The sequence below is a fragment of the Chionomys nivalis genome, chromosome 8 (genome assembly GCF_950005125.1).
Source record: "Chionomys nivalis chromosome 8, mChiNiv1.1, whole genome shotgun sequence".
Taxonomy (NCBI): Eukaryota; Metazoa; Chordata; class Mammalia; order Rodentia; family Cricetidae; genus Chionomys; species Chionomys nivalis.
The window spans coordinates 95125794-95148432 of record NC_080093.1 but is presented as its reverse complement, the minus strand read 5'-3'; the positions used below and the strand labels follow the sequence as shown (position 1 = coordinate 95148432).

Sequence of the window (22639 nt, the reverse complement as noted above, 5' to 3'; positions counted from 1 at the left end):
TAAGGTCTGGGAAGAAGACACAAAGAAAGTGCCAGAAACTGACAGTAAGAAAGCAACCAATCCTTGAGTGGAGACACCTGCACTCCACCTACCTGGGCTACCGATGAGCTCTCTAAACGTCACTGTGTGAGAACAGGTCACTGTGGCTAACTATAAGGAGGGACAGCAGGGGAAATGAAGAAAGTTTTAGGCCTTCTCTCAGGGTCCTGTGAAATCCTAATCACTTTTTTTTTTTTTTTTTGCTACTGTTGTTACCAGAAAAGTAATTTCTTGGCTAGCAAGATGGTTCAGCAAGTAAGGGTGCTTGTTACTAAAGTTGACAACTTGAGTTTGAACCTTGGGTCCCATATGGCAGAGGGAAAGAACCAACTACCCACATTGTTCCCTGACCTCCACACACACACACACACACACACACACACACACACACGATTTTTTTTTTTTTTTTGGTTTTTTCGAGACAGGGTTTCTCTGTGGTTTTGGAGCCTGTCCTGGAACTAGCTCTTGTAGACCAGGCTGGTCTCGAACTCACAGAGATCTGCCTGCCTCTGCCTCCCGAGTGCTGGGATTAAAGGCGTGCGCCACCACCGCCCGGCCACAAATATGATTTTTAAAAGAGATATAATTTTTGCATTGATCAGAGTGTCCGAAGATTCCTACCTATAAAGACAAACCTGGATCCCCAACTTCTGGATGTGGCCCCAAGGAGAAGACAAGAGATGGAGGAGGTGCTGGGCATACTCTCATTTATTATGGATTGACGCTCTGGAATAAAAGTTTATATTGCCTTCTGTTCCGGATACTAGACCATGAATTTCTATCCCCCTGGAGCCTTCGCAGAGATGAGCAAGATGAGTGTCTGCAGCTGCTAAGGATGACATGCGGATGTGTGCCTTTGTCCCTTAGCTAGTAGCCTACACTCCAGCCGGGGGTGGTAGCACCTGCCAGCAAGTGCCTTTGGAGAGGCAGAGGCAGGTGGGTCTATGTGATCCAAGGCCAGCCTGGGCTACATAGCAAGCTTCAGGCCAGCAGGAGGTACCTAGTGGTACTCTGTCTCAACAAAATAAAAATAACCCGAATTTGCCCTGCTAACAGCTATAATTCCAAGTGTAGACATGGGTGGTTATTTATTTCTTAGACAAAGTTTTCTGAAGCTCAGGTTGCCCTTGAATTTATGGAAATCCTCCTGTCTCAGCCTCTGTGTGCTGGGATTACAAGGGTACACCATCTTGCTCAGCTGACATTGAATCTTATTTCCAAGTCTACTCTTTGACCTGAATCATATTGGAGGGAAGGGAAAAAGAGGCTTTGGATCCCCACAGTGAGGGCACACAGGTCATGAGAGGTGTTCTGGTCCTGACAGGTGTTCCTGACTTTGAGCAGCACTCGGAGTACCAACAACCACCCGGGTTTTGTCATTCCTATCTGGTGGTGTTGAGGTGACCAAGCTCCACAAGATCCAGTTCCTGGCCCTCACAGGGCTTGGACCAGAACCAGGAGGCTCATGACCAGAGCCATGCAGAAGAAGATGCCTAGGAAAAAGCGGTCCATCACCCGAGCCAGGCGCTTCCAGTCTTCGTGGCAGCGCTGGGCAGCCCGGTGGCTGCGGAAGGTGCTGGCAATGGAAGCCACATGATGCAAAAGGGCTTCCTGATGGCACAGACACCATGGCTCATGACAAGGGCCTGCTGAAAGACCTTCTGGAGGCTGGAGGCTGGGGGCTGACTGCAGTGACTTGGACTGCCCGCAAGGCTCCCCTCGTTCCCGCACACACAGGCCTCTGGCCAGGTGTCCCAGCAGGAGGACCCGAGCCCAGGCAGGCACTGGGTGTGCACTAGGACCACAGTAATGCAGATTCATGATGAGGATGGTGAGGGCTGTGGAGAATGTGACCATGGTCATGGTGGCCATGTAGTACTTCCCTGTGGGGCAGAGAACTTTATGAGCCACGAAGAGGAGGTGAACTCTGTTGAGCTTTCCAGCTGCCTCATCATAAAGAGAAAGAAGGCCAGCATCAGGCCTTCAAACCCAAAGAGGGGAAAGATGTAGATAAGAGGTAAGTTCTCCCCACGTCTCATATCTCTTGGGGCTCTGAAGCTATCTGCTACGTAATTATTTCCCCTGTTGCAGGGTCAGATTATGGTTGTAAACTGAACAGATACTGATCCTTTCCGTATACCTGGAATAACCTATTGGTTACTCATGGGTTCATAGTGATGCCCCTGCGAGTGAAAAATGTCACGTGCACAGGAGCATGCCAGGCACACAGCCATCACTCGCCACAGTTTACTGTGACACTGGGACCAGTTCTTCCGCCGTCAAGGCTCCCTCGCGCCCTTGCGGCGAGGGGTGTTCTCTCAGACAGGTCTACTCTTGCTCCCTCTCTGTCCCTGCAAGCTGTCACTCTGCTGACCCAGTGTCCGTTCCCCCACGCTCTCAGGCTCACCGATGAGTGGAACGCTCTCTGCGGGAGGCATGCTCTCGGCCAGGATCAGCTGGAAGACGGTGAGCGCCAGGAGCACGGTGACGCCCAGAGACACCTTTTCCCCGGAGTCAGCGGGCAGGTGGAAGGCTAGTGGCGCCAGCAGGGAGATGAACACACAGGGCAGCAGCAGGTTGCACACGTAGGCGGCAGCTCGGCGGCGCAGCAGCAGAGTGAAGGTCACATCCGGGTAGGGCTCGGAGCAGCAGCCGTAGGTGAGCACGCGCCTGCGCGCCGGCATGCCCAGCACGTGCCACTCAACGTTCTCCACGAAGTCGGCCAGACTGGCAGACGTGCCCCGGGGTCGCACGTCCAGCTGGTGCCCTCCGTGAGTCCATGAGCCGAAGGTCAGGCCGCAGCGCTGAGCGTCGAACGGGAAAGCAGACACGTCCACACGGCACGAGCTGCGTGTGATGGCCGGTGCGTCCCAGCGCACGGCGCCGTTATGCCGCACAACCACGTTGGTGCTGGCCGAAGCTGGTGGCTGCGTGTCTGCCCTGTGGAGAGGCAGGACAGGAGTCACCGGGGCCCAAGAACTATTGTCGCTAGTTGGGCTTTAGTGGTCAGGGCAGCACGGTGGAGTGAGTCTCATCAGGCTCATTAGATTCATTCACTTCAATCTTTGAAGGTCTAGAGGAGGCAGCAACCAAGGGCTTGGAAAGGCCGGAAGCAGAGTATAAAGAGTCTCTGCAAAACCCAGAGGTGGACCTGAGCCTCACTCTGGCCTAGGGAGTCATCTGTAAATCTCATAAGAGGGACCCAGAAAAATGCACAATGCTATGTATCGACTGGGAAATGCCAAACATCTAAAGATGGAATAAAAGAGTAACCCCAGGACAAGGCCGTACGCTGGTGAGGTCCCCCGTGGTCCCCGAACCTGGAAGGGTGGAGTTGCCACAGAGAAGCACTTGGACCCAAGACGTTAGTTCTCTTTGAGAACTACAACTGGCTTGGATCACATAGCAGATTCCTTACAGACACCCAGCTTGAGTTGGCAGAGACGGCTGAAAGTGCCATGGAGTGGCAAAGAGCTCCTTAGAGGGTCCCTTAGGGGCACATTTCCAAGGCGTCTTAGAAACTCTATTAGGTGTTGGGGGACGAGGGTCAGTGCTTGAGGGGCAGGGCAGACAGGAGGCAATACTTGTTATAGAGAACGATGTCTGGTCGCCACACTAGGCTGCTGGGAATGCGGATTGCATCCAAGTCACCATAGGCTTTGGGGTCCCAGTGCAGATAGGCATCTGTCCACTCCTGCCGGATCCACAGGTACAGGGTCAGCACTTGGTTCCGCTCATCCTAGCAGGGCAGGCAATGGATGTGCATATATATACATACTGCCTACTTCATGCACACTCACAGATTCTGTCAGTACCCACAAACCCAGCTTGCTCCAACAGCCGGATTCCCTTCCAGGCTTGAACTTGTGTGCTTATGGTGGGCTCTTAAGTCTCCATTTCATCAGTTAATCCCTCAGATAATTCCTGCTTGAGGAAGAGGAGTTGAGTAAATTCCAGTGTGTAAAGTCTTGGGCCACCAATGGTACGCAGGAATTAATGGCTATTATCATTATTAACACATAGGAAAAGGATAACCAGGAGACGGCCCTTCCCTTGATCCGCATCCCACAGCTTTACCCCACTGACATTATACCATATCGATGATCTGAGACAGTGTCACCTCCAGGGTCACGTTTAGAGTCTGGTCCGTGTCTGCCACAGGTCTCAGGGCACTGGTATAGTTGGCAAACAGGTCACGAAACAGCTTGTGAGCCAGTCTCCCCTCAGCTCCCAGGCACTCTGGAGGATGAATGAGGATTGTTCACCTTTGTAGTTCAGGGCCTCTGTTTCCATTCTCCACCCCCTAGCTGGAGTCTTAGTGCCTGATTCCATGGCCTCACACGCTTTCGGTGGTGTGTGTGTGTGTTGCTCAGATGGGCATAGAATTCAAAGGAGGGAACTGGATGTCTGGCTGCCACTTCTACCCTATTCTCTTGAGACAGCAGCTCTCTCACTGAACTTGCGACTTGCTGTTTTTCAGCAATTCTCCTGACTCAGGTTTCTCCAGCACTGGGGTTACAAGTGTTTGTGCCACACCCGGCTTTTTACAGGGCTGCTGCCCACTACCAACACCCCACCTCATCAGGCAAGTCTCCTTTCTTTTCAGCACCCCCTCCTCGCATTCCCCAGATAGCTTGTTCTTAGCAGACACTGAAGAGGAAGATGGAGACAGGGAGGTTTGGGGTGGACAGGAAGGGCAGCCGTGTCAGAAGAGAGCTGGTTCATACCTGCAGGGAGAAAGAGCAGGAGCAGAAATCCCAGGCCAAGGTGGTGGCTCTTGGTCCCCATGGCCTTACCACAGTCAGAGGGTGGGCAGGTTTTCAGGATAGATGTAGGACAGCGGGTCCAGCTGGCAGGAACGATGTGTACAGTACCTGGAAACCAGAGATGGAGATCTTGCTTCCAGCCTCCTATTTGTACTTGCCCTTAAGTCTAGACCTGGGCCCTGGCACCTGCCGGTTCTCTGCTGTTCCCAGCCTCTCTGGCCTCAGCTTCTGTTCGTCTGTGTGCCCAATGACTTCTATTACCTCCGTCTCAATTTGCTTCTTCCTCTGTAATGATGTTGGCCTCTGCCTTTGGACTTTCTTTCCACTCGCTTTTCTTCTCCTTTTACAGCCCCCCCTCCACTCCCTGCATCCATTCCCCGTACCTGGCCTCTGAGGGAGCAAGCATGCTGCTTTCAGAACAGGGCCAAGCACTCTATCAGCACTAAGGGGTCTGAGGCACAGGGGAGTAGCCCTTCTTCCATGGACAGTTTTATTAGCTTAATTGCAGGGCTGGCACAGCAGTGCCCATGGGAACAGAGCAACTGAAACTGACACCCGAGGGTGCTGGATCCTAAATTATTCAAATTCTGTGCGTCAGCATGAGGGCTCATCCTGGGGGCTGGGAAGTTTGGAGATATTAGGATCTGAAGGTGCATAGCTTTAGGCCTTAGAGGTATGTGTGCTGGGGCCTGTGGGTGAGAACTGCGCATTGCAGTGCAGCTACAGCATTGAGGTCTGGAGGCTCCCTGTAGCCCAGCAGCTTTCCTACTGGTGAGTGACTCTGCTGTTCTGTGCCAGGTAAACTCTCCCTCCCCATGGGAGTGGTGCTGAGTCTTACACCACTCCAGATGGCCCTGTGCAGCAGAAATGCGGTGCACACCATTTTCACAGGCCCTGCAGTCATGCCAGGCGGATACAGTCTTCCCATGCCTAACACTGTGGGCAGGTAGGAGGAGTGGTTACAGTTAGGGTTAGGGATTAAGGCTGAGGGTAAGGGTAACAATTATGGGCATCACAATCCCAGACTCCAAACTCTACTTCAGAGCTACAGTGCTGAAAACAGCCTGGTATTGGCATAAGAACAGTCAGGAGGAGTCCTCTCCTAAGCTACGTGTCTTTGCCTTCTCAAGCCGCCGTCCTGCAATCAGTCATGGATCAGGTAATGCAGTTTGTTGAGCCAAGTCGGCAGTTCGTAAAGGACTCAATTCGGCTGGTTAAAAGATGCACCAAGCCCGACAGAAAAGAATTCCAGAAGATTGCCATGGCCACAGCCATAGGATTTGTTATCATGGGATTCATTGGATTCTTTGTGAAACTGATCCATATCCCTATTAATAACATTATTGTGGGTGGCTGAATGCTTTCTCTTCGCGGGAACTAGGAGCAAATGAGGGTGTGAGAAGCTTATGAAGTAAAAAGTTGCCTGTATACTTTGTGTTTTCCTTTCCTTTTTCCCTCCCCAAGAGGTTTTGTATTTCTAAACTAAAATAATTTCAAAATAAACATTTTTCCCATGACAAAAAAAAAAAAAAAAAAAGAACAGTCAGGAGGACCAAAGGAACTGAACAGAAGACCTGGATATCAATCCACATATCTTAAAACACCTAATATTTGATAAAGAAGCAAAAAATATCAAATGGAAAAAAGAAAGCATATTTAACAAGTGGTGCTGGCATAACTGGATATCAGCATGTAGAAAAATGAAAATAGACCCATATCTATCACCATGCACAAAACTCAAGTCCAAATGGATCAAAGACCTCAACATAAAGCCAGCCACATTGAACCTTATAGAAGGGAAAGTGGGAAGTACACTTGAACACACTGGCACAGGGAACCACTTCCTAAATATAACCCCAGCAGTATAGACACTGAAAGAAACAAATTGGACCTCCTGAAAGTGAAAAGCTTCTGTAAAGCAAAGGGCACGGTCAACAAGATAAAACGACAGCGCACAGAATGGCAAAAGATCTTCACTAACCCCACATCAGACAGATGTCTGAGCTCCAAAATATACAAGGAACTCAAGAAATTGGACACCAAAAGATCACATAATCCAATAAAAAAAATGGAGTACAGACCTAAACAGAGAACTCTCAACAGAGGAATCTAAAATGGCTGAAAGACACTTAAGGAAATGTTCAACATCCTTAGTTATCAGAGAAATGCAAATCAAAACAACTCTGAGATTCCATCTTACATCTGTAAGAATGGCCAAGATCAAAAACACTGATGACAACTTATGCTGGAGAGGTTGTGGGGAAAAGGGAACACTTCTGCATTGCTGGTGGGAGTGCAAGCCAGTACAGCCCCTTTGGATGTCAGTGTGGCGATTTCTCAGAAAATTAGGAAACAACCTTCCTCAAGACCCAATAATACTACTTTTGGGTACATATCCAAAGGATGTTCAATTGTGCCACAAGGACATGTGCTCAACATGTTTGTCATGGCCAGAACCTGAAAACAACCTAAATGCCCCTCGATCGAAGAATGGATATGAAAAATGTGGTACATTTACACAATGGAGTACTACATAGCAGAAAGAAATAACATCTTGAATTTTACAGGAAAATGGATGGAACTAGAAAACACTGTTTTGAGTGAGGTAACCCAGACACAGAAAGACAATTACCACATGTACTCACTCATAGTTGGTTTTTAAACATAAAGCAAAGAAAGCCAGCCTACAAACCACAATCTCAGAGAACTTATACAACGAGGACACCAAGAGAGACTTACATAGATCTAATCTACATGGGAAGTAGAAAGTAGAAAAAGACGAGATCTCCTGAGTAAATTGGGAGCATGGGGACCTTGGGAGAGGGTTGAAGGGGGGGAGGGGAGAGGCAGGGAGGTGAGCAGAGAAAAATGTAGAGCTCGATATCAATTAAAAAATAAAAAAAAAAGTCTACAGTCCATCCGTCCAGAGAAGACACAGCAGCCACAAGGCCAGTGGGAGCTGGGCCATTCCTATGGCATTGCCTTGCTCTTTCTTGTGTGTGAACTCATGGTCAAAAATAGTGACTTGGCAGCCAGAGGTGGTGGTAGTTCATGCCTGTCATTGCAACACTCTAGTAGGTGAGGCACTGGGATTACTGTGAATTTGGGTGCTACACAGTAAGACTTCGTTTCAAAAAGAGAAAAAAAAAATGACTCAAATTGATCCATCACTTTTAACCTTAGCCAGCAGGAAAAAGCAGGCATTCTGAAGGACACTTCTGGTAAGTCCTAACACAGTGCAAAACTAGGTGCAAAGAGGATGGGAGCCACAGTCTTCTGTAAAGAGGAGAATAGACAGTAGAGGCAACTTAGCAGCACACACACACACACACACACACACACGCACTGCCACCATTTTTTCCTTGAACCCCCTACCTTCTCATCACCACCTCTTGCGTGCCAAAATTATTGGTTTATGGCACCTTGCCCAGAATCCCACCATTTTCCTGTCTAGTAAGACATGAGAGATGATTAGGCAAGAATGCATTTCATATAATTCTGTCCTTAGGACATCAATTACAGAGACACATGGCAGAGAGGCATGACTATCAAGGAACAGAAACAGAACAAGTCATTATGACTTTGTCTTTAGTAGTTAGAAAACTTGGCTCTCACGACAACATAAAAGCTTTTGTTTTGTTTTGTTTTGTTCAGATGAGGCTCACAATGTAGCCCTGGCCTAGATCTAGTGTTGCACATCTGTACTTCCTGGTAGTCTTCAGATAACCAGAAACAGTACAGAAGAAGGAAGAAGAGCATTAGAACCTAATTACTATGCCCTTTCTGTCGTTTCCTGTTGCAAAACTTCTTGACTTCCTTTGCCTAGTGGTCAGTTTATACTGGCAACAGCTGGCTGACTGCTGTAATTGAGCTATATTGTGTAACTTTTGTTCATTAAGTTTTAAATGAGATCACAACAAAAAATCCTCTCTGGACTGAACTGTGAAGAACACACTACCTGTTAATATGCTTTTGCTTCTACACTCGAGTCACAATGTGACAGAGTAATGATTATACTGTCAAAAAGGCATACACTGGGGGCTGGAGAGATGGCTCAGTGGGTAAGAGTATTGGCTACTCTTTCAGAGGACCTGGGTTCAATTCTCGGCATCCACGTGACAGCTCACAACTGTTACTCAAATTTCAGTGGACCAGTCAAAAAAACAACAAAAAACTTACTAAAAAAAAAGGCATACGCTCATCCATTTCAGAATCCTGTTTATCAGAAGATGATGTTGAACTTTACTGCTTCAACCCCCCAAATATTCGAGTTTCAAGTACATGCTTATCAGTTTGTGCTGGCCCCAAGTCTTAAAGTAGGCGAGGATGACCTTGAACTCTGGACTCTCCTGCTTCCAGCTCCCAAGTGCTGGGACACAGACATCTATCTGGGATACAGACATCTATCATCAGGCTGTTTCTGTAGGGCTGGGAACCGAACCTTGAGCTTCATGCATGTTAGGCAAGGACTGAACTATAACCCAGCCTTCCTTTTTAACTAATAGAAATAGTACTTGTTCTAGTTGGGTGGTGGTGGTGCCCGCCTTTAATCCCAGCACTCCCAGCAGAGGTGGAGGGATTCTGAGTTCGAGGCCAGCACGGTCTACAAGAGCTAGTTCCATGATAGGCAACAAAGCTAGAGAAACCCTGTCTCGAAAAACCAAAACAACAAAAAAAAGAATAGTACTTGTCCTAAGAGCAAGTACTTCCCGTATGAATAAAAAACCACTCGTCCTTTCTGTAGCACATGTTTTATGTAAATCATCTCTGGTACAAGGAAAGCAAGAATTGTTAGGTTCTGAGTCAGTTGTGGATGGAGGGGTTTGCCAGTTGATTGATCCCTGCTTCATGAGTCCAAACTGAAGATTCAGACAAAGCAAACACTCTATTCTTTTATCCTCCAATTCTGTGATGTTGCACAAGTCTTTGGTTAAATCTACCTGGAATTTGCTCAGGTCTCAGTTCAACAAGACTCGAATAGACTTGAATTCTCATTTGATACTCAAAACAGGCCACTGTAAAGCAACCAGTTCAGGAATCATTACTGCTTAAAAACAATCTTCAGAACAGAGCAGAAAGCTTTGAATACAAAGTATATTCAGTGATGCAGTTTGAACTTAGAACCTATGTACATAAACTTGTATTTACTAATCAGTAACTTCCTTGTCCCAAGTCTGTCTTTGGGCTGAGATGCAGCTCAACATGCAAAGACGCTGGGTTCAATTCCCACCACTGCAAGGAAAAAGTGTCTGGGCTCCTGAGTCTTAATTCAGCGCTGTGTGCCTGAGTTGGCTGCTGCCTTCCTGTGAGGCAGGTCTTAGTGCCTGTGCTGCCCTCTCCAGGCTGGTGATCAGTCCACGGGAGACTGTGAAAGCTGTTTTTAAAGTGTAGTGAATGCTTGGGTTATACATGTGTGCAGATGCATCTGCATTATGTGGATTCTGAACTTGGGTTGCCAGGCTTGTGTGGCTAGTGTTTTATATTTATTTATTTTATTTATGTGCATTGGTGATTTGCCTTTATGTATGTTTGTGTGAAGGTATCAGGGCCCCTGGAACTGGAGTTACAGACAGCTGTGAGCTGCTATGTGGGTGCTGAGGCTTGAGCCCGGATCCTTTGGAAGAGCTGTCAGTGCTTTTAACTGCTGAGCCATTTCTCCAGCCCGTGGCTAGTGCTTTGACCTGCTGAACTAACTCCTTAGCCGTCTGTTCTCTCTTTAACTTACAATGCTTTTATTTAAATGAGTCCCCCAAAACACAAAGAAAAAGTCAGTACCATCAAGAATACTATAAACATTTTATTTTTTAAGAAAGTAGCTTCAGAAAGAGGAAAATAATCTAGATCATTTATATATATATATATATAATTTTTTTTTAATAAAAACCTTTACATAATCTTCATGCACAAAGACCCAGGGGTGGTCATATTGTGTGTGACAGCCCCAAGTTTCTCCTGTCTCAGGCCAGAGCCTGGGACTCTCCACAGCCAGCAGCAATGCGGATTCGGTGCCTAGGGCCCAGCCAGGCCTGTCTTAGTGACAGCTGTGCCTTCTGGGAAGGTGGATGAAGGGTGGGAAACGCTCTTGGCTAGATGGGAGGGCTGGGAGGAACACCTTTCACATTCTTCATCCAAACTCCTGCACACCCAGGAAGATGACTGATAAATCAAGGGCCAGCGCAATCAGGGGCTTCGCAGAAACACACTGCACAGGACAGTAGGGCAGGTGTGGTGTCCACAGGACAGATGAGGAATGAAAAAAGGAGCCCTGCAGAGCTCTACTTCCATGCCAGACAGCCCTTCTGTCTTCGACAAGGTCCCAATCCCAGTGTTAAGAAATCTTCAGGGACAAATGAGTCATCTACTAGACATCTGTCTGTCACCTGTCTCAGTGCCTTCACACAGAAGAGGTGCAGCGATGTAGGACAGACGTTGGCATGGGGTGTGTGTGTCACAAGACTCAGAACTCTGGGTAACCCAGTTTTTGGGGAGGTTCTGTCAAAGAGGCTTTATTGACCATTTTTCAAAAGAAAAAGAAATTGAAGAATGGTCTTGAAGTTGGTAAAGAGACCTGACCTGTCTTTTTTTTTTTTTTTTTGGTTCCGAAAGCCCTTGTATGCTATGCTCAGTGTTAGTTAGGAGAACCCCTGAACAACTAGTGGATGCTGCTGTTTAGGGCAGCAAAAAGGGGGTGGAGGAGTCCACACCTACCCAGAGATTGGCAAACAATGTCAGAACAGTGCTGGGCACAGCTGGGGAGGGAGGGAGTGCGCATGAGTGTGACGAAGAGCTGGGCTCACTGGCTCCCAACAGTCAGTTCTCGCAGGTAGGACTGTGTGAGACCACGAAGTTCCTCCAAGGCATAATCCTCAGGCATGGGGAGTCTGCCAATGTGGGGAGCCAACAGACGCAAAGGAACTCGCTGAGGGTCTGGTGTTGAGTTGGAGGTGGCATCAGGAGCATGCTGCAGGCTCAGTACTACCCGCAGCAAGTTGGCGACACGCTTGGCCATATCTAGAGAGAAAAATCACAATGAGTGCTGACCACACAGCACTGGTGAGGCTGTCATAAAGACAGGAAGTAAGTCACATGAAAGCAGGGCCTACAGCTTACCTGACTGAGCCAGGCGGTCCTTGGCACTGTAACACGGAATCTGCTCTATCCGGCTGCACAGTGAAGTGACTTTGGTGTGTAAGTGCTCTAGTTCATAGCCTGAGCAATCCACCTGCAGAGGAGCAGACCAGTAAGGACAAAAGAAACTTCTACCTCAACCACAGATTACACAAAGTCCCAGCAACAATTGACAGGAGGAGAAAAACTGAGAAGCTGATGGCAGTGCCTCTGCATTCAGTGCTGAAGGAGAGAAAGTACACTTGGGTTGGACAGGTCTTTAGATGATGACTCACAGACCACATAGTTTAACACAGCACCAAAAACTTTAGGTAGGGTAAATCTGGTTCAGAGAGGAAGTAAGAGGCCCTATTCAAACCAGTATTGACTTTACATCTCCTTATTCTAAACTCAGACATTCCTAAAGCAGTGCAGCACCTCCTCAGTCTATACACTCTCCTGATCCATCCCCATGGCTCCAGTTATACTCAATGTTGGCCCAATATACCAATCTTCTGGTTCTGTAGCACCCTTCTCACCACAGCTATTAGTGTCACCCTCTACTTCCAATTTGTGATCGCTTTATAGCCATTAGTCTTTGAGACAGGGTCTTGATATGTAGTCCCAGCTGGCCTGGACTCACTGCACATCTCAGGCTAGTCTCAAACTTTCCACTATCCCCGTTTCAGTCTTGCCAATGCAGCTGGTACAGATACATTTCCAAAAAACAAAGCCGATTTACTTTTATCCATTCAAGTCTTGAATATTTTGTAGCAACATCTCATCTGCCTTAACCTTGCCCCTCTCTCAGTTAGTTACCCTATCTTCCTCAGTGTGAACCATCCAGCGCCTCCAACCACCTCCCTCCTTAGGTTTACTCGATGTTTTCCAAGATGCATTTTTCATGGAATTTACTACTTATGTGATGTTTGTGAATGCTAGCCATGCAAGCATATGGTGGTCAAAAGTCAACTTGGGGGAGCCCACTCTCTCCTTTTACCATGGCCACTTTGGGGTCTCAACTCAGGTCGTCAAGCTTGGCTACAAGTTCTTTTATCTGCTGAGCCATCTTACCAGCTCTGGAACTCACTTTGAAGAAGGCTTGCAAAACTCACTGATTTATGTCTATCTTACCCTCTGCCAGAGCCTACTACTAACTTTTAACAGCAGTAAACAAAATGAGGCCTTTGTGTTCATGAACTTTACAGACAAGAAAATATCAAGTAGTAATTTACCTTATAGAATCACAGCTGTGATAAACTGTGAGTATAAAGAAATGGATGTCATTGCTGGGCAGTGGTGACCCACATCTTTAATCCCAGCACTCAGGAGGCAGAGGCAGGCGGATCTCTGTGAGTTTGAAACCAGTCTGGTCTACAGAGTGAGTTCCAGGACAGGCTCCAAAACTACACAGAGGGGCTGGAGAGATAGCTCAGCGATTAAGAGCATGGGCTCTTCTTCCAGAGGTCCCGAGTTCAATTCCCAGCAACCACATAGTGGCTCACAACCATCTGTAATGAGATCTGGTGTCCTCTTCTGGTCTGCAGGCAGACATGCAGACAGAACATTGTATACACAAATAAATCTTTTTTTTTTTTTTTGATTTTTCGAGACAGGGTTTCTCCGTAGCTTTTGGTTCCTGTCCTGGAACTAGCTCTTGTAGACCAGGCTGGCCTCGAACTCACAGAGATCCGCCTGCCTCTGCCTCCCAAGTGCTGGGATTAAAGGCGTGCGCCACCAACGCCCGGCCACAAATAAATCTTAAAAAAAAAAAAGAAAAAAACCTACACAGAGAAACACTGTCTCAAAACTACTCCCCTCCCCCCAAAATTTGAATGTCTGTTTCAGGAGAGAGTATCAGAAGTGTCCTTGGAGAGTTCATGTGTAAGCTAAGACCTGCCTAACAAGAGAAAGCCAAGCTTTGCAGGTGAAGCAAACAGCCAAACCCTGTAAGCTGGAGCGTGTTTACAAGTAATACATGGAGTAAAGAGCAATACAGCAAGACAAAGCTGGGAAGGTTTAAGGATTTATTTTGTGCATGAGTGTTCTGTCTGCATGTATGCGGGTAGAAGAGAGCACTGGATCTCCTGGATTAACTAGAGTTAAAAATGGTTGCGTGCTATCACGTGGGTACTAGGACCTGAACCTCTGCAAGTACAGCAAGTGCTCTTAACTGAGCCCCAAATCAGAGACTAAGTGAGGCATGTGTTTCATAAAGTTATGAATGTGGACACAGCTACACTGCCACTCTGATTCCCTCTGATTAGATCATGTTCTCCTTTTTTGTCTTGGCATATTGTCAGAACAATCTTTTCCTTTATTCTATGGTGATTTCTGGCTTACTTACATACATCTTCCCCCCAATGAATCAGTACTTTTAGTAATGGAAAAAAACATATTGTTTACCTCTACAGCTCCCAAATCCATCACAGAACTCACCACATTGGGGGTTCATTTTGTTTTTGTTTTTCTGTTTTTTGAGAGAGGGTTTCTCTGTGTGGCTTTGTTGCCTGCCCTGGAACTAGCTCTTGTAGACCAGGCTGGCTTCGGACTCAGAGATCCACTTTCCTCTGTCTCCCGAGTGCTGGGATTAAAGGTATGCACCACGACTACCCGGCATATTGGGGATTCTTTAAAGACCAAGTTGAATAAATAAACTGATTTCAACTATAGAGTTTCTTCAGTGACTCCTGAATTATGCCCATCACATGCCTCACTCACTGCTGGAGTTATAAGTGGATGATAGGAGCCGGGGCAAGGTTTTTGTGTGTTGTGTGTAATTTACTGCATCAAAGCCCTGGGCCTATTTTGTGTGACCTTCATGAAAACTCTGTTGGATACACTCTACAGTCTATCCACTGCCCACCCTAACTTGTACTCCTTGTAACCCTCACAGCGTGGAAAGTTTAAGTAACTTAGTCAATGTGGGAAACCTAAATTGAACCTAATACTTTGACCTCTGGAGCTTGAGCTCTGAACCTCTATTCTGACTGGTATGTAAGTTCACAATATGAGAGATCTCCCCCAAAACTTCAAGAATGTAAAGATGTGAAAAAAATACACAATGATCTAGCAGGCACAAGAAAATGTCCCACAAGTTTTGGCAGCAAGAGAGAGGAAGCAGAGCAGCCAGCGAGATGGCACGCAGCTAAAGGTGTTTGCTGCCAAGTCTGATGACCTGAGCTTGCTTCCCACTTCCACAACCTGTCCTTGGATTTCCAGGCCTGTGCTAGGGCATGCACCACACTCACTCTCCTCTCTGTACCAAAAATATACCCCAAAAGGGCTCTCTTGGGCTACACAGTGAGATCCTGGCTGGTCTAGGTTATAGGTTAAGACCAGCTAAAACAAACAAAACACCCAAAGTCTCATCTTCAACAGTATTAGTTACATTTACCAATGAATTTCATTTTTTGATATAAAGCTTCACACAGCCTAGACTGGCTTCATACTTCTGATCCCGTTGCCTCATTTCCCAATGCTGGGACTGTATGTTTGTGTCACTACGTTTTCTTTTGTATTGTACAGTATGGCTTATGTGGTTTTTATTGGTTTTTGTTTTTTCTTTTGAGAAGTTTCCTGGCTGTCCTGAAAAACTAAGCAATCCATCTGCCTTTGCCTCCGACGTGCTAGGGATAAAGTCATGCACCCGCACAACCTGCTATAGTATGGCTTTTTGTTTGTTTGGCTTTTTTTTTTTTTTTTTTTTAAGACAGGGTTTCTCTGTAGTTTTAGAATCTTTCCTGGAACTCACTTTGTAGACCAGGCTTGCCTCGAACTCAAAGAGATCTGCCTGTCTCTGCCTCCCGAGTGCTGGGATTAAAGGCGTGCGCCACCACTGCCCAGCTCCCTTTTTTCTTTTTTCTCTTCTTTTTTCAAGGTAAGGCCTCTCTAAGCAGCCCTGGATGTCCTGGCTAGTATGGCTTTTTGAAATCTGTTTTTTTTTAAGTGCCTATGAAAAGAAAAACTGGACAGTAGTTTAAGGAATTTAGGTACCTGCTGAATACGGTGGAGCATTTCAATTACTCGAATATAATCCAGGTAAACAAGTCCAGATGTTTCCCAGTCCTGAATTAGGCTGCTGAGCTCTGGAGGTGCCAGATCTTCTAAGAACCCTTTCAGGTAGTCATAGTTCTCATTAATAATAGCATCTGAAGAAACAAAACAATGGCTTCAGTGTATAAGGATGTGGTTCACAACAGTACAGAGGACCAGGCATAAATCTAAGGCAGACAGGAAGGAGAAGAAAAGCTGCTTGTTGAGAATTCCTAAGCAGATGAAGGGTGATAAGGGCACCCCTGTGGACCTTCTGGCTTCCGTTCTCAAAGCAGCTGTCTCTGGTGTTGCTGGTTAACATCTGCACTCATGAGCAAGAGTGTAGCGCACAGCAGGGACGTCTGTGGCAGATGGTAACTACAACAGTGCCATCTTTCCTAGCCCCATAGCCTCTCATGCAGATCAAGCCGCTTCTGTAGCGTTTGGTGGAACATTGATCTAAACCTGCCCTGTCCTAAAGCACCTCTGCCTCAGCCATCCCAAGGGCTCACAGTTTAGAGAAGTGCAGGGTAACTCCGAGAGATGTAGGCGTTTGCACTCACCAGAAGCAAGATGGCGAATGACAAGTTGGTGGCAGCGGTTCCAGTGGCCGGCCTTAAATAAATAGAGGGCCTCCAAGTGCTTATCGGATTCCATGTGTGCTCGAACTGCTTTGGCTTCATGAATCCACTCAGCAGGCACACAGAGCTTCTGTGTAAGGAAAGTCTCTTTAGCCCAGGACTCGGGGGTCTCCGCCAGCTGGCAGTGTCGAGTCAGCAGCTCGCGGACAGCCTTCTCACGCATGCTATGGGGAAGAAAGAAGCTGGAGTATCATCTTGGTCACGGAGAAGGCTAATCATTCACATGGGCAATCTCCATCTCTAGGAAACCACTTCAAACTTAAAAACCAAACCAAATCACAAAGTCGATATTTTAAATTCTGACTTTTCTTAAAATACTTATTTTTATTGTTTTTATATGTGTACACGTGTTTGTTGGTGCATAGGAATGTAAGTGCCCTTGTATGTCAGAGGTGTTGGATCCTCCAGAGCTAGGGTTACTACAGGCAGTGAGAGTACTGAACCCAGACCCCAAGGAAAAGAAGTAAATGTTCTTAACTGCCGAGTCATCTTGGGTCTTACATCTCAACAGATGCTCTACGCAATAACTTGCTGAGCAGAGCCTAAAAAGATTGACTCATTAGCTTTTATGTTTAGGTGCTAGATACACTCACTGGGTTCTGTTGTTACGTTTTTATCTATAGCAGCTGCCGCTTAAGCAAAAGCTGAAGCCGCAAGGGACCACAGTCCGAGGGGATTCTGTTCCCTTTGCCAGTGTCTTCCAGACAACCCAGTGCCCTCTCCACTTAAAAACACCTGCTACACACGACTCCTCCTTACTTCCTGTCAGCTACTTGTTCACTCAGCCTCTTGTTGGCAGGTTAATTTTAGATATTCAAACCAATCTTTGAATCGTTAACAAAAGCAGTATGAAAAGATGCAATACACTTCAAAATAGTATTTCCCCAACAGGGTCCAAAGGCTTTTTGCTCACCCTGAGTTCTCAATATGTAAGAAGACAAAGATGGCCCATTCCCAGAGCCCTTCACTTTCCAGCTGGCCAGCATAACTGGCCTGGAGCACACCCTCACACTGCTCAGAGAGATGGGTATAGTTGAGAGCCCGCAGCACTTCCCAAAGGTGCCAGCTGAGGCGGTAGTCCAAAGGATCTGCAGTTATGCTTCGAGGTTCCAACAGCTGATTGAGATCGTAATGTCTGAAGAGAAAGAGTATTCAGTTAGGATACTCAGCTAGCAGATCATCTGTACTGGACAGGTACACTGCTCTGTGTCTCACGAGGGTGTGCCATCTAACAGGGTTGGCAGTGGATTTTTGGTTTTTTGAGGCTGGTCTCGAACTCACAGAGATCTGCCTGCCTCTGCCTCCCAAGTACTGGGATTAAAGGCGTGCGCCACCACCACCCGGCCTCAGGGTTGGCAGTGGAATTCTAATATACGGACGTTCACAATTTCTGTTCTCCCTATTTTTTATTATAGCATCTGCTACTTTTCTTAGCCATGCTAAAACCTTAGGACCATTCAGACTGTTTTATTCACTGAGTGAAGGTGGAGGTCATTTCTTCCTGTGGGTTGTAATGTTCACTGTTGTGTGTGAGAGAAACAAGGTCACATTCTACAAACCAGGCTGGCCTCAAACTCACAGAGATCCACCTGCCTCTGCCTCCCAAGTGCTGGGATTAAAGGTGTGCGCCACTATAGCCTGGCAATTTCAGTCATCTTAATACAAAAGTATTAAGTGATGGTTTTACTCTTTGTACTTATCCATTAGAACTTTTCTCTTTCATTCTGAGAAGGATCAATAACAGGAATAACAGTGAAACCAACACTGGTTCTTTAGAAGACCAATTAAATCATAACTACATAGAGTAAGAAAGCGAATACAAAAATTATCAGTAACAAGAATGTGATTATTATAGATTCTACGAATATTTTAAAAGGGTAAGAAAAAGCTTTGAATAACTTTTTCTTCTATTTTTTGAGAGAGCCCTGTCAATCCTGGAACTTGCAGTGTACACCAGGCTAGATGCAGAGATCCACCTGCTGATTGCCTCCTGAGTGCCGGGACTAAGGTGCATACCAATGCTTGAACTTGATGTAATATTTTACTTCAAGCCGGGCAGTGTTGGTGCAGCCTTTAATCCCAGCACTCGGGAGGCAGATGCAGGCAGATCTCTGTGAGTTCGAGGCCAGCCTGGTATACAAGAGCTAGTTCCAGGACAGGCTCCAAAACTACAGAGAAACCCTGTCTCGGGGAAAAAAAAAAAAAAAAACCTTCAATAAAAAACCCCTCTCTAGCCGGGCGGTGGTGGCGCACGCCTTTAATCCCAGCACTCGGGAGGCAGAGGCAGGTGGATCTCTGTGAGTTCGAGGCCAGCCTGATCTACAAGAGCTAGTTCCAGGACAGGAACCAAAAGCTACGGAGAAACCCTGTCTCGAAAATAAAAAAAAAAGAAAGAAAGAAAGAAAGAAAGAAAGAAAACCCCTCTCTAGAGTTTTTTTATTCTAGCACATAAATGATCACAACCTGACTTGTGGATAAATAGAAAATATCAAAAGTTCTATAATAATAAAAGAGTTATATAGCATTAAAACTTTAGCAAATTGGGCTGGGTAGCAGCAGCACACGCCTTTAATTCCAGCATTTGGGAGGCAGAGGCAGGTGGATCCCTTTGAGTTTGAGGCCAATCTGTTCAATGGAGCGAGTTCCAGCACAGGCTCCAAAGCTACACAGAGAAAATCTGTTTTGGGAAAGGAATAGAAAAAAAAAAAAAAAAAAGACCAGACAAAAATGTTTCTCTTGCTTCCGAGACTGCCTACCTGAGCTCAAACCCAGGAACCACACAGTGAACAGACAGAATGGACTGCGTCTTAAGGTGTCCTCTAACTCACATAGGCACAGACTGCATATGAATAGTAAAAATGACCCAAAACTCTAGTTCTGGGTAATCTGACACCTTCTTCTGACCTTTAAGGGCACTAGACACTTATATACATAGCCATAAGCAGTCAGACACATCAAATACAATAATTAAATTTAGCCAGGCATGGTTGAGTACCATGCACTCATGAGGCTGGGGCAGAGGCGGGGAGATCTTTGTAGGTTCAAGGCCAGCCTGGTCTACATAGAGAGACTGTCTCAAAAATAAATGAACCAATCAACCATCAAAAAACCAAAAGTCAAAAGATTTGAAAAGATGAGAGCGAAAAATAAATGAATGGTAAAATTTTATTTATATATGTACTACAGTTCCAATTTCATAAATACTGTTTTAACGAAAGCATCCTGAAAAGTAGAAATAAGCTGTGACCTTTTTATGAACAAAAACAAACCAAAAAAAAAAACCCAGAAATCCAAGTTATTTCTCACATAAAATAAAAAGTATCAAAATATTTTTATTTAGATATAATAATTGTATGTGCTAATTTATTAATGATAGATAAGCCATTCTCCATTTCTTATTAAAAACATTTCATGGAAATTGATTATTATGAATTTTAAAAACTTATTTATTTTGTATATATAGTGTTCTGCCTGCATGCCAGAAGAGAGCACCAGATCTCATTACAAATGGTTGTGAGCCACCATGTGGTGTCTGGGAATTGAACTCAGGATCTTTAGAAGAGCAGCCAGTGCTCTTAACCTCTGAGCCATTTCTCCAGCCCCAAAATTTGTTTTCTTGATAGACTTTCTTTGTAGTTCATGTGGAGCTTGAATGTCATGGACAAAAATGAATAAAATTATTATTATATATGAAAAAAACATTTCATGGAGGTACATTACTGTTATCCTAACTCATAGAAGACTAAGGAAGAAGAAATTTGAATGTTCACTACAGAGAGTGAGTTCTTGGCCAGCCTGTTTAGAGACCCAGGCTCAAACTACCAAAAGAAAAGACATAAATAAATCAAAACATGTATACCACACAGAGAATACCACTGCATACTATACTAAGCTCTGAAGAAGACAAATAACATTACTAGTGAGAATGTAAAATAACAACCTCTTTCATTTAAATGGGTCTTGCTATGTTGCTTGGTAGACTGAAACCTATGGACTCCAGTGAACCTCTCATACCTCAGTCTCCTTAGCAGCTTGTGCCAAAGACCTGCTGTAGCTACTTCTGTAAATAAATATTTGTGCCCCTCACAGCCAAACCAACAATATCTAAGTCACCAGCTAATCTACATGAAATTACGCAAAATTCTACAAATTCAAAGTAACTATTCCCTAAAACCCCTGCTATTCATATTAGCATGGATAAGCCAGGCACAAAAGAGTACAGACTGAGTTCAAATATGTAAATTCCTCAAACATCAAGCCCCAACCCCATCACTGTTCAGGACTGAGGATTATTCCTAAATCAGATGAGGGAGTTTCTGTAGGTGATGAGAATGTTTCAGTTGTCTTGGTAGTTATTCTGTGGAAACTCTATCTCAACTAAATTGACTGAAGCAATGGCCATGCCTGGCCCTGGCTTACCTATCACTGTAGAGTTTCAGAAGGTGGAAACAAACATCCTGAAGTGGTCTCCGTGTGTCTTTTTCTTCCTCTACTATACAACCAAACCCCTCCAGGTATGAAGGAAGAGGGGAGCAGGCATATTTATCACCCTCAGAAGTATTCTGAAAAGGGAAAATTTGTTAAAGCAATACAACAAAAGTTTTGAGTTTTATCAATTAGTATTCTCATGTCTCAATTATTCAGACACCTGTATTACGGATGCTGTGACACTTAGAAGAATCAAGATGTTGCAGCTTTTTGACCTACCTATTTTCAGTCTGGTAAGGACTTCAAACAGCTCCCTGGAGCTGTTTTAAGTGTAATCTTTGCCTATATAAATGCTATGAAAAGCAAATATAAAATATGAATAAGTAAGAAAGGATTCAAGGGGATCATGGTACTCCAGAGCGATCATAAATTGAAAGTCAGACTAAGCTTGAGCTATATGAAACCTTGTCTTAAAACAACTCATGAAAAAATAAAAAATTAAAACAACAGAACAAATAACTCAGCAAGGAATTGTGGTGCTTTTGAGCCAGGGCTTCTCTGTGTAACCCTGGCTTTCCTGGAACTTGTTCTGTAGACCAGGCTGGCATAATAGATCACCACCACCTGGCTTAATATACAGCTTTTTAATTCAACAATGATAAGAGATATAAAAAATGATATTGAGAAATTTGAGCTTACAAGTTAATAAGAGGCAAACTAAACCTGAGGTCAAGCTTAAGCAATTCCCAAAGGGGAAAGATGGTCTTAGAAATGAAAACCCTTTGATTTAAAGGCAGAAAAAACAGTAAGAAAATTACTGTTTTAAATAGAATAAAAGCAGACGGAGAAGTTGAAGAGGTAAGGTAAAGGATGAAATTTTGAATTTGTTGGGTCTTTCAACTTAACAGTGTTTTCAAAGAGGGCAGTCAATAGTAAGTATTGTATTATAAAATGTGATTTGAAGCCAGGTGGCGGTGGTGCACACCTTTAATCGCAGCACTGGGGAGGCAGAGGCAGGTGAATCTCTATGAGTTCGAGGCCAGTCTGGTCTAAAAGAGCTAGTTCCAGGATAGCTACGGCTGTTACACAGAGAAACCCTGTTTCAAGAAACAAAACAAAACAAAAAACAAAACAAAACAAAAAGAAAAACAAAAAAACAAAAAAAAGAAAAAAGAAAGAAAAGAGTGATTTGATGACTTTTTCTCTGTACACCTTTTAAATTTTCTTTTTTGAGATAGGGTCTCACAACATAGATGATCACCTGTTTCTTAGAAGGTCACCTGTTTCTGCCTCCCAAGAGCTGGGATTAAAGGTTGTACCTACCATGCCTGGCTTGCAGGACTTCTCTGGAAAGACTAAAGCGTCATCAGAGTTCTCACCTGGCTCTTCTGAACACACATACCTGAAATGCTTCTTCATACATGCTGAGAGCCTTGGAAATGGAGGCTGTTGGTGGAAGCAAATACCAAAGATGAACAGCAAGCGCACGCTTCCAATCCAGCTGGGAGCACACATTGATTTGCTTCTGTTCAGAGAGCTGCCACACCTGCAGGAGACAAAGGACCACATGACAACTTTATGTGCCCTGGTTATGACTGCCTGTCTGCCATCTGCTCTTACGGT

The 22639-nt window shown here is 45.3% G+C and overlaps 3 protein-coding genes across 7 annotated transcripts in view; 1 reads left to right on the top strand and 2 right to left on the bottom strand.

The window, feature by feature from the left end:
* Positions 1–1473: 1473 nt before the first annotated feature.
* On the bottom strand, positions 1474–4827 carry Chrna10 (cholinergic receptor nicotinic alpha 10 subunit). Its single transcript, XM_057779301.1, has 5 exons — positions 4767–4827; positions 4133–4278; positions 3624–3778; positions 2447–2979; positions 1474–1922 (listed from the first exon to the last, which is right to left on the bottom strand). The coding sequence occupies exons 1-5, from the start codon at positions 4825–4827 to the stop codon at positions 1474–1476; spliced, it is 1344 nt and encodes a 447-aa protein (XP_057635284.1).
* Positions 4828–5872: 1045 nt separating this feature from the next.
* Positions 5873–6320, top strand: LOC130880468 (protein transport protein Sec61 subunit gamma-like). Its single transcript, XM_057779503.1, has one exon. The coding sequence runs from the start codon at positions 5956–5958 to the stop codon at positions 6160–6162; it is 207 nt and encodes a 68-aa protein (XP_057635486.1). The 5' UTR covers positions 5873–5955; the 3' UTR covers positions 6163–6320.
* A 4302-nt stretch (positions 6321–10622) lies between these two features.
* Nup98 (nucleoporin 98 and 96 precursor) overlaps positions 10623–22639 on the bottom strand; it is a 99347-nt gene continuing 87330 nt past the window's right edge. For all 5 annotated transcript variants that reach the window (XM_057777392.1, XM_057777395.1, XM_057777394.1 and 2 more), the window contains 7 exons: positions 22419–22562; positions 21008–21150; positions 17502–17723; positions 16511–16752; positions 15909–16063; positions 11916–12027; positions 10623–11816 (listed from right to left, as the gene is read on the bottom strand). In XM_057777392.1, the coding sequence (XP_057633375.1) occupies positions 11599–11816; positions 11916–12027; positions 15909–16063; positions 16511–16752; positions 17502–17723; positions 21008–21150; positions 22419–22562 (1236 nt within the window). In that variant the 3' untranslated portion in view covers positions 10623–11598. The remainder of the gene's footprint in view (positions 11817–11915; positions 12028–15908; positions 16064–16510; positions 16753–17501; positions 17724–21007; positions 21151–22418; positions 22563–22639) is intronic.